The 12198-nt window shown below is 37.2% G+C and overlaps 1 protein-coding gene across 6 annotated transcripts in view; it reads left to right on the top strand.

The window, feature by feature from the left end:
* LOC134535773 (mothers against decapentaplegic homolog 4) overlaps nucleotides 1–12198 on the top strand; it is a 193658-nt gene that overhangs the window by 163413 nt on the left and 18047 nt on the right. For all 6 annotated transcript variants that reach the window (XM_063375025.1, XM_063375022.1, XM_063375021.1 and 3 more), the window contains one exon: nucleotides 9499–9667. In XM_063375025.1, the coding sequence (XP_063231095.1) occupies nucleotides 9499–9667 (169 nt within the window). The remainder of the gene's footprint in view (nucleotides 1–9498; nucleotides 9668–12198) is intronic.

The following is a 12198-nucleotide window of genomic DNA, read 5'->3' as shown; positions in this document are numbered from 1 at the left end:
GGATAAAAAAAAATTATAGGCGAGAAGGAAAACAGGGGTATAAAAAATAGTATTATTTTCCTTTGTTTTTTTTTTGTTAGATAGTCCGGGCAGGGGAGTTTGGAAGGGCCATAAAGACTGGAGAGGGGAAAGACAAAGGAGAAGGACCGAGGGTGAACATCAGCGAACATCATGCCATGTTTCTTACACGGTAATAAGCTGAGACTCGGACCATAAAGACTTCACTTGTATTCTGCTGGAGACAGATTTTTGGTGCGAGCCATATTTAACCCTTACATTAAAAATGTTATATTTTATGGCCCAAAATTAAAGGTGCAACCCATACGCAGGGGCGACCATTCTGTGGGTAAATACGGTACGTATAGCATGTAGTGCTGTTCCAATACCAATACAGTAGAATCCCGCCGATGCGACCCCCCTCTGATGCGTCCAATCCGTTTATACGACCGTTTTTTGAGAAACTGTGAAAAATTTGAGCAGAGAAAGTCGAAAATTTGAGTAAAATCGGCTGAAAAACAAGTCTGTTACACTTTGTTGGGCGCTATGTGTTCACGTTTATCTTGGCGAGAGCTGTACTGTAAGCAGGCAGGCATACCAAAGACGGCTAAAAATAGATACCACCCCTCTAGAATGTCCACGCGGCAGTGTCTAGCAGAGCTTGGCGCTCCACTATCGCACGAAAAGCCGTCTCAGCTGTCATGTTATCTTACCTGCCCGCACGAAAAGCCGCTGTTGTAGCTTCTGCGAGAGCGTAAGAAACTCTTCCGGCCAGGCTGGCGGTAGCGGCGGCTTGACATCATTACGTGACGTGACGCTTACCTCTCCCATCCCCTACTAATTCTTGAAGGCTCATCCCTCCCAGAGCCACAAACCATGAAAACCCCCCCCTCCCTTTTCAACTAACATTTCAACACATTCCCTCCCTTATTAAAACCTTCTGCGTGAGAAACTGTCAGCATCCTCCTCCCCTCCCACACCACGGTGACAAAAGCCAGGTTGTATAGTCCATTCTCGGTAAAATAAATATTTTTATGGGCTTATACGACTGTCCTTCACCGTTAATAAATAATTTATAAGTTTAAGTTATTACGATACAATTTGTTTATTAGTCACACAGCAGTTTCTGCTGAAAAATCACTAATACCTTGAATTTTTTGAATAGAAAAATTTAGCAGGGCCGTAAATATATTTATTTTACTGCATAGTTACTTTTCCATCTGCATTCCAACGTGTTTTTTTCTTTTCTTTTTTACGCTGCGGAAGGGACGTGGAAAAGATAATTGCTTGAGCTGTCAAAATAAACATCGCTGACGGCAAGGATGGTAGCGCATCCTGTCCGTCTGTTGCTGTGATTATCTACTCCAAAAACATGTCACAGCATTTCAGGATAGCATTGTTCTTATATCTTTAGTTTATAACCGAATGTTTTCTACCTGATCCACACAAGTTCCTTCGCCTCGTTTTGAACGAAAATAACAACCAGCCGGCTAGCATAGCCGAACTGGCGTGACGCAAATTCACTTTATAATTGTTGGGAAGGGGGGGGGGGGGGGGTAAAAATTGGCCCGAATTCTCTATTGCGACCATTCCGTTTATAAGTCCGTTTTTCCGGAAACCGTGAGGGGTCGCATCATTGGGAATCTACTGACTGTACCTGGTATCGTACATCAACCAAACTTCAGCTCTTGGCTGATACCAAGCTATCGCCAAGGTATTGGTGGTATCAGTTAAAATATGTGCACAACTTTGGTGTTATTTAAGACTTGTGTTGGTTAAAAGGCTTATTTAATTAAACTTTTTTTTTTTTTCAAAATATTTACTTAACATTTAGCTATTTCTATTTGTAAATGTATTTTGTGCAACACTGCCAAAAGCTGCCCACTTCATGTATGCTAGCTGGCAGTGGATCGAGCCAAGCAGGCCAGCCAATTGATTTTGATGTTAATAAAAGTAATGTAACGTTCATTATTGATGGTGGACATCTTCTGCATCGCATTGTATGGAGTAGAGAAGACACTTATTCTATTATTTTAGATAAATACGTAAATTTTTTGCAAAGGCATTATGGTTCAGAAATTGTTGTTGTATTTGATGGATATTCAGACTATAATAAAAACATAAAAGCAATGGGGCAGCGGAGAAGAACTGCTGCCCTTCCAAAAACATATGAAGTTTGTTTCGGCGAAACCATTGTTGTACCTATTACCTAAGAAATTTTTTTATCAAATCAAAATAATAAAATAACTAATTAACATGCTTATTGAAAAATTACAAGCTGTTAATATCGCAAATTATTTAGAATTATATAATTATCAATAATTTATAATCTTTATATGGCGTGTTTTTAATCGGGACTACAGGTTGACCTCGAATGATACTCTAAATAGTTAAACTCTGCACACGCTCTGCCCTCTATCTCGAAAATGGTTCAAGATATTAAAAATATGTTTAAACAAAAGCTGTAGAAAATTTAATCCTCTACAATATTTATAATAAATACAAATAGGTAAAACCCATAGGAAACTAGATTTTTGCAATACATGTGTAAAATATTGATTTTTTGACCTTTGACCTTGGAATATCTGTAGTCGAGGACACCCTACGATAAGTAGGTTTTGAGACAAGTTTTAGGGTGCCAAAATAAAGGTTTATACAACTTTATAGCTGACTATCTCTCATTCCGAGATACTTGCCCTAATTTTATTAATATTCCTGGACTACACAGAAGGTGCAGAAAGTGCAGAGTGACCACCAGCCTTGAATTTTGGGAAAAGTGAGAAATATGCATGAATTCTCATCAGGAAAAAACCTGGAATTTTCTCTAATTACTCGTTGTCACCTAGAATTTCATCATCTCTCACAGATAATATGTCTGCTAGTTTTACAGGTTATATCAAACCCAAGAATTTTATTTTATAACAGAAAAAATCATAGGTCATAGACATACAAATAGTGAGTGAGTGTCATTTCTTTATGTCTGACACACGATCATACACATAGTAAGGTCTTGGTGAGACCAGCCTGCTTTGTGTAGCTCGCAGCGGCTAGCAAAATAAAGGTGCTAATAACAGTTTGGTTCTTAACTTCGTCAATAGATATAGTTGCCTTGAATTTTAAACGCACCTTCGTTCGATGCGTTTGTTATGTCTTTAATTTTCGTTTGTTTGTACCGTATGCGTTCCTATACCATTTATCCGATTGCGATTAAATTTTGGTGAGTTGTTATGCGGATGCCCGTGAAGGTTTCTGAGACGGTATAACTATTTTGTAATAGTTGGAGCAGAATAGTTTCAAAAAAATGTGTTTATTTCATATTATATAGCGGCACTTCGTCTGTTTTTGTTGTCTAAGTGCGCACGCATGAGACAATTTATTTAAATATAAAAGAGAGACAGAGTTAGAGTGATATATATACAGAGTGAGATTGAGAGAGACAGAGAGATAAGTTGAGATAGAGCAAGGTATAGAGAATGAAATGGGTTAGATAAAGAGATATATAGTTGTATAGTGCTATATAGAGATTTATATATAGAAGAGATAGAGATAGTGGGAAGTATATAAATAGATATAAAGAGTATATAGATAAGTATATAGATATAAAGAGATAAATAGAGATAGAGAGATACATAGATATATATAGATATAAATATATATTTAGAGATATGGATGGATGATTTGTATATGTGTAACTACTTTAAACATATTACAAAACAAAACTAAATGAGGCATTGCAATGCATGCTGAGCATTAGCTAGATAATGGAATCATTTCAATATTAGTAATCTCTTATTTTTCAGTTTTTTTCTATAGTGCTTTAAAAGTCTAGATTACATACAGACCACCAATTTTTCGATATATACAGGTAAATAACTATACACTGGCAGAGCAACGTCTGTCGGGATCTGAAAGTGATATAAATTATTTTACACACTTGACATTCAAATTAAGAAGACAATTACTAAGTACATCTGATTTCGAAAAAGGTCCCCTTCACCCTGTTTTCAGCCCGGGCAACGCCGGGTACTGCAGCTAGTATAAATATATAGATTTCTGTAAACAGGTAAAGGGGTCCCCATAAAATGTTAAATAAAAATCAATCGTTTGAGCGCTGGCAATCAGTTCTCACTTCACAAGTCCAAAAAGGCCGTAAACGTCTCCAACAATGTAAGTTCCACAGAAATATTAGCTTTAGTGTTGCACAACATATTTATACCCACACGCCTCTTCATTTAACTATGCGTGGGGCTACATACACAAAATCAATTAGCTTGCACAGCAATCCACTCATTGTCTATATTGATGATTATCAAAATGAGGAAGTGTCTAGTCAGTTCTGTACTATCATCCAAAAAGTACTAAAAATTCTTCGGCCTCTAGGCCCCAAATAAAAAGATGGGAAGGATACTCCTTACTTTGAGACATTCGGCGAGGGGGCCCCGTCGCCATCGTCAAGGCCCGTGACGGCGGCTGGTGTTTGTAGAAGTGCAGGAGTTCCATGTTGACCTGTCGGCAGTCAGAACAGCAGTCCTCTCGCGGCAGCGGCTGCGGCGCCCTCACTCTCGCGCGATTGTCAGCCGGTCGGCCCACATCGTTGCCCAGTCCGGAAACATCCGAGCCAGCACTGACAGCACTCACACGTAAAAGAACGGATCAAAAAAAATATCCCTCCTAAAATAATTATAAAATTATAAATCGTTAACATAAAGAAATAATTACCAACTTAACAAAATAAACCCTAACTACAGCAAGACATTTACCGATTCGCGCCACGTTTGCGTGAAACTGTAACAACGGTTACAGAAAGTTTTGGAAGGTTCTTCACTGTTGTCCAAACAATTGATAAAAAAGGTGAGTCTCTCGGTTGTATTCTTCTTGCTAAGATCTCGGTTGGTACCACTGAGTTTGAAGCTGTTTTGGAAGGAACTCAAATGATTTTGCTTGAAGGGCACTGTTTTAATCAGCACACAGCAGTAGCCTATCAATGACTTGTAATGTTACAAGATGATTCCTCATTGTAAACATGTAAGTTTGTGTTTCTCTTGTGTTCTTAAATGTTTTTAATTTAGAAAACTAACACAAAATGTCTTATGACCAATTGCAATACATACTGTCACATATTTTTCAACAATTTAAACCCAAATCGTAGCACTGTACGTCAAATAGTTCCTGAGATACAGCACTTCAACTTTTTACCTTTTTTTTTAAATAATAATAATAAATTTACTTTGGTTTGAGTTTCAAACCAACATGGGGACTAAAAGTACTCATCCTTTAAAGCAAGTCATAAACAAATGTATCAGTTGTAGTTATATTTACCTTTAATTTAAGCACAGAACTATGCATGTTGCTGTAATAGTTCTCTCATAACTCTTTGTAAAAAAACATAAAAATTGAATATTTGGATATTTTGAGAAATGGATACAAGCCCTTTTGTGCCACTTATTTGTTTAAATTACATGGCAAAAGTCATTTCATATTTTTTTAAGAGTTAATTTTTTATAATTAGTTAAGTTTAAGCCTATATTTTATTTTTTAGGGCATTGTAATAAGTCGTGGGATCATTTATCTTAATTTATTTGAGCCTCAGGCCTGACAGTTTGTTTCCTTACCACAGTCAACCAGCAGTCCACTCTCTCTCCCCAGCTTCTAGTGTCTAGCTTCTACTCCGTTCACTCTTAGCTGAGTTCTGAAATAAACAAACACTGCCGTATCACTGCGCCGCGTCAGCAAGTGATAGGCTGAATTCATCTGGCGCGCCAAGCACTAGTTGCAACACACACACTTCAGTACAGTCGGTGCTAATAAAATAACGGAGACGTAATATAACAGGAAGCACCGTAGCACTTTGTTCAGCGTAGGTAGTTCATTTGCGAAGAAAAAACTATGCACTTTACGCCTAATAACCGTCTTCACAAAATCATCACAAGTTTTTATAACAGCATACTCCAGTTTCCTTTTCTTCCCGGAATATGTTAATGTCCCGGTGTCCTGTAATTCTTTCCTTGCACGAAGCACACTGCTCTACGAAACACGCCTAAATTCCGCAGTTAAACTCGCGATATCGTTCACACGACAATCCGGATATTTGTCTGAAAATGTTTTAAAAACATTCAACACAATAGTTTTCTGTGCACTTTTCAAAGGCTTTCCCGTTCTGTGTTTTACAAAACTCGGTCCGACGTCAGCCATAACAAACCGTGCGCGCGCGAATCCGAAATGCAACTGTTGCGCCGGGCATCAACTGTACATTGTACAGTACCTTTTGTCTATGCCACCGTACACACGGCGTCTGCTAACATAATTGTAAGTACATACTTGCTGACACATTAAACTGTATTGGAAATTAATGATGAATCGCTATAATGCTATATATCAACAATTGTTATAAAAAGACAGTGTAAAAATACTTACAAATGGTACGTAACTAAGGGACTATTTCTTGCGCACGAATAATGTGCGCGGCGGCCGGCAGCCAATGAGAATGTTTGTTTACAAGAGGCTTTGTTTATTCCAAAACTCAGGTAAGAGTGAACGGAGAATAGCTTCTAGCACCTGCTACGGCTGATTGCTGTCACTCTGCGCACTGCACATTCACGCACCGTGTCATGGCTGTCGGTGCATCTTTCCTCATGTCCAGTCTCCCTGTTATATATTTTATTAACAAGCTTTGCATTGTTATTTCGGTTTTCTTGTCCCTAATCATTGGGAAAACATTTGGTCAGATTACTTTCAGATCACAATTTGGTTGTTATTAAATGGTTTTAAGACGTATCTACAATTTATTCTATACCAAACATTGTTCAACTTAAATTGAAAACAAAATTCTATTATATACTAGAGAAATTTAAAAGTTGCTAGTACCAAATACGTACATGTTTGCTAAATTATTTCTGTTCCGAATATTCCGAGCACAGACTTTAGCGTGGACAGTCACCTGCTTGCCATTGTTTTATTATTGACACCCTTGTGACTGAATTAACCGGCCAGTTCTGTTAATTTAGTAACCAATTAAAAGTTTGGAATCATCCAGAAAATATTTAAGGAAAATTTCAATTGTAAAAAATTGAAAATACAATAAGTTTGTAAATCAAAATGATAATATACAGTACAACTGTACTGGTGGCACCATAGAGGTGTTCCAATAGTTTAGCAGATATCAAGCAACTGAAATCAGTCACATATAAATCAATATGTACAGGAGTGTCCAGACCAGTGTCTTGACAGAGTCCATGAACAAAAATTAACAAAAATGAACAAAATGAACATGAACAAAAATAGTCAATTCTGACAAATTGAGATCGAAGCTGTTCTATGTATGGAACTTCTCCGTTTGGTTCCTTACCCATGAATTTTTTCACTCTGACCATTTCTGTTTTTTTTTTTTTTTTTTTTTTTTTTTTTTCCCCATTTGTAATCTACTTGTGGGACATCTCTCATGACATTCCAGCAATAGTCTGCAAGCATAGATGAGTTCCACTTGCCTTGATACCTTCTTTCCGTTGCTGAAATGTCTTGATGGAAGCACTCCCCGTGCTCAGCACTCACAGCGCCACAATTGATTGGATAGAAGTCGAGATTTGAGTCCAAAAAGTGTATTTTGAGCGACATATTACAACCTAGCTCTTTGTATGTCCTCAGAAGTTCATTAACAGCTAATTTGTAATTTTCAGTTCTTCGATTTCTCAAGAAAAAGTGAACAAAATTTTTTAAGGCTTCCCACCCTGTTTTCTCTTTCCCTTCAATGGCTCTCGAATTTGTGGTTCAACGAAGATTTCCTCTTTGATCTTTGCATCACTGAGATGTGGGAATTTTGTTTTTAAATACTTGAAGCTTCTCCTTCTCGATTCATCGCTTTTACTAAGTTCTTCACAAGTCTGAGCTTTATGTGTAAAGGTGGCAATAAGATTTTATCACTTGAAACTAAGGGAGTGTACTGTTTTTTTTTTCTCAGGTTCCATCATTGTCCTTTCAGGCCAGTTTTTTTGTGTGTGGTGTGATTTCCTGTCACGACTATCCCACTCGCAAAGGAAGCAGCAATACTTTGTATATCCTAGCTGCATTCCGAGTATGATAGCAAAAACCTTCAGATCGCCACATATCTGCCATTGATAAGACTTTATAATGTATTTTTTTGAGAAGCAATTTTACATTTTCATAGCTCTCCTTCATATCTACAGCGTGATCTATAGGAACAGATGCATAGCAAAACAGCTTTCAAGCTTAACTTAGAGGAGTCAATGAAAAGTCTCCAGTGTTCGAGATTATGCTCCATTCTCAAAGATGCCATCAGACCATTTACGTCATTGCAGGCAACAAGGTTGTTTTCCATTTCAAAGAATGGTGTCAAGTATTTTTCTCGATGTCTATATACACACACTTTCACACTTTTCGCCAGGAGATTCCACTGCTGAAGCTGGAGGCAAGAAGTTCGACCCTGCTTTTTGGTAACTCCAGATCACGAATTAAATCATTAGTTTCTTCTTGAGTAGTTCTATATGGCCTACTGGGCGAGATCGATTCTGGTGTATGATTTGGGTCTTGCTGTAAAGACTCATGCTGTTGTTTGTATTCTCCCTCCGTGTCTTCATCAGATTCTAGGGCATAATGTTCGGGAGGGATAGGAACAGGCAGATCTTCTCCATGTGGTACCGGTCGTGTTGCCGATGTCGAAGTTGGATATGTGATGATCCTTTTTTTTCTTTCTTGACAATCCATGTTTAAGAGGAGGCACAATACAGAAATAACAATCAGTGACATGATTTGTAGGTTCTCGCACATGTCATAGGAACTGTGAATGGTATTGACTTCACTGTTTTCTTTAACCAACAACGGAGGTTTACTGCACATGAATTACAGCAACTATTTGGTGCTCAAGGTTTACCCTTATCTATTTTACAGTCAAAGTAATGGTAATATATGCTGTCTTTATTAATGAAGTCAATTCACGTTTCTGAGAAGCAAACGTCACTTCACCGCAAACTCAGCTAAAGTTATTCACACTGTTAACACATTTACGTGGCATCTTGAAGTAGTATTAATCTGGAATATAAACTAAAAAAAGTTGGTTTAGAAAATTTAGATTATGAATATGCATTTTTCACCCAAGAAGAAAAACAAAGGTTTGCACTTGATTTCTTATTTACCTGTGAACATTTAACTTCAAACACAGGAAATTACTGAGAATTAAGAGCACATAGGTTCTATAAGCACAACAATGGACATTTATATAAACAAATTGGCTTGTCTAGAAACAAAATATGGCATCCTCAGTGTTGATAACATTCATTTGTAAAAATTTACTAAAATTGAAAAATTTCCCTTTACATAAAAGGAATTCTTGTTTATCAAGGAAATGAGAGCATATTTGTTTATATCACATTGAAATGAATAGGAATTAACTATTTTTAACTTGGATGGACCGTTGATTTGTAGCATGCGGTCACTATTGTACCTTCAGGCAGTCGGGAAGAAAGGAGAGAGAGACTGTGTGTGTTGCAGGCTGCACATAGGGAAGGGTGTTCAGCTGGACCTGCGAGGCGAGGGGGATGTGTGGCTGCGATGTCTCAGCGACCACTCAGTGTTCGTCCAGAGCTACTACCTGGACCGCGAGGCGGGCCGGGCACCGGGGGATGCCGTGCACAAGATATACCCCAGCGCCTACATCAAGGTACTGTGTCATGCGTCATTAGGCAGTGGGGTTCACCTTTTTAGTGACTCGTAATTGTACTTATAGGGATGGTGACTGACTTTGAGGTCCTTATCTAATAAATAATACTGTGCATTTTTTTTCTCAAACAAATGGCATGACAATATCTAGAGAGTAAAAAAAATGACAAATTAAACTGATTAAAAGTGGTGGTAAAATAAGGTAAAAGGGGTGCTGCAGTTTTCAGTGTTAAAATTCAATGGCAGGTAAATCTTAGGTTTTAAAAAGTTGTGTTAGTTCTGAAATGTGGTACCAAAGGTACATTTTTGCCTTATTTCCCCCCAAAAAATGTATCTCTATAGAATATGCATAAAACATTAGAATTTTTTATTCCTTAATAATAATTGTAAGTTAAAAAAAATTCCAAAAAATATCTTGAAAAAATAGGTATAATTATCAAGGAGAGGGGTGCATCTGAAATAAAGCAAATTCAAGTCCAAAACTTACAAACATTTATTTCTTAAAAAATAAGTGGTTAGTTGTTTACCATTTTTAAATCTTGCTTAAATGAAGCTATTTTTAAAAAATAATTTGCCAAGTTAACATAGTACAGTGTTTCTTCTTCTTCTTCTTCTTCTTCTTCTTCTTCTTCTTCTTCTTCTTCTTCTTCTTCTCAGAATGAGTAGTTAAAGAGTTACCAGATGAATATTTTTTTGCTGCATTGGTTGTTGTGCAAAGATCAAATGTAGGGTTGTTAGAAATGTATAGTCACTGGGTCTTATAACGTGGTGAAACTTTTGAAGAAAAAATTGTCTTTAATTCAAAAACTACATTGTTCTTTTTTTAATTCAGAGCCATCATAAATCAATGTGTCCATGCAAATCTGTAAAAAAATATCCCTGGCTTTTCCCTCCGAGGTCTAACCAAAATTTCAACATTGTTTTCACAGTCGGGATGATGGCAGACTGTAGCATGACATTTTCCTTAAAATTAATATCACTGGAGAATTTCCATAACTATTCCAGGATTTTACGTGAATTCTCTGACTTTCCTTAATAAATTTTAACTTTCCAAACTTTTCCCTGATTTTCTCTTTCCAAAATGTAGACATCCAGCATACTTGCTGTTGTCTCACCTTTTCCATTTTATCGCCTACAGAAAATATTTTTGCACCGCAGCAATAGGAAAATGTGATGATGTACAGACAACTGTTCCTCCCAGCCAGCTGCTGAAATAGCCTGCTGTTTTTTTCTCTCTTGTGGAAGACGGAAAGGAAACATGGGTATAAAAGATAGCATTCTTTGTCTTTGTGTTTTTTGTTAGTGCTAAGGTGAAGGGGGAAGGTAGAGGAAGGGCCATAAACGATAAAGAGGGGGAAGATGGACAACAGTGCCATTTATTTTGCGGTAATAACCTGCAACGCAGACCATAAAGACTTCACTTGTATTCTACTGGAGACAGTTAAGTAGTGCAACTCATATTCTAGGGCGACCCTTATGGTGAAAATGTTAGATTTCTTTTCACCCAAAATTAAGGGTGCAACCCATACGAAGGGGCAACCCTTCTGCAGGTAAATACGGTATTTCCCTTCATACCCCCCTCTGTAACGCCTGTTCAACCAGCCTTAGCAGTTCCACCCCTGTGAATCACATCCCAGCCACAGATTTGAAATAAAGAATAATGAATTGGTATAGTGAAATAGCATCACAAGCAGAAGTCTTTCATTCGTAACAAATGCCTATTCAATCATTTCTGCATCAACTAAATACATTTTCTAAACAGTTATGAAGTATATCACAATTACAAAGAATATATAATCCTAGATTTCTCCAGATTTGTATAAGTGAGGTTTCACTAATGTAATTGTTTCCCTATATGTAATTCCGTTTAGACTTTAATACTGTACATTTTACAAATATTGCAACTATTTAACCCGTGAAAATTAATTTTTATTATTTGTCCTTTTAATAAGTTTTCCTGCTTAAGAAGCACATTTTGTTGGGTTTGGCCAATATTTTCGTAAGAGGGTTTTAATGTACAAATTATGAAAGATTAGAAACTTTATAGCATTCATAATTTAAAGGTTTTTCAATTTTTTGATTACATATTTATATTTAAATAAAAATATGTAACTTTACTACATATCAGCTAATTGAAATTTTTGTGTAGAAACACAGTACATTTTTGAGGAGTAGAAACACTTCCACAAGTCACAATGTTGCCAGCTGCTGAGAAAAACACTTGTGTAGCAGGTATAGCCAAGTATATACTAGCCACCCTATGTACGGGTAAAATAGGTAGACTTTTTTTCCCCCATCCAAGTGTGACCTTCCCCCCCCCCCCCCCCCCCTCACACCCGGGACACAATAATTTCCTAGCTGTCACTATGCTAGGAGTGTGAGTAAGCCTGTATTCTTGGCATTCACTGTGTATTATCCACCAGAAAAACATTGTCATAACTTGTTAGGCTTTAGGAGTCTTTGCTGAGAGTAGGCCCATGCGGCCAAATGTTTGCAATGAGATCTATACAAGTTTCTTTATCTTTATTGCCT

The sequence above is a fragment of the Bacillus rossius genome, chromosome 10 (genome assembly GCF_032445375.1).
Source record: "Bacillus rossius redtenbacheri isolate Brsri chromosome 10, Brsri_v3, whole genome shotgun sequence".
Lineage (NCBI taxonomy): Eukaryota > Metazoa > Arthropoda > Insecta > Phasmatodea > Bacillidae > Bacillus > Bacillus rossius.
This window is presented reverse-complemented; position numbering and strand designations above follow the sequence as displayed.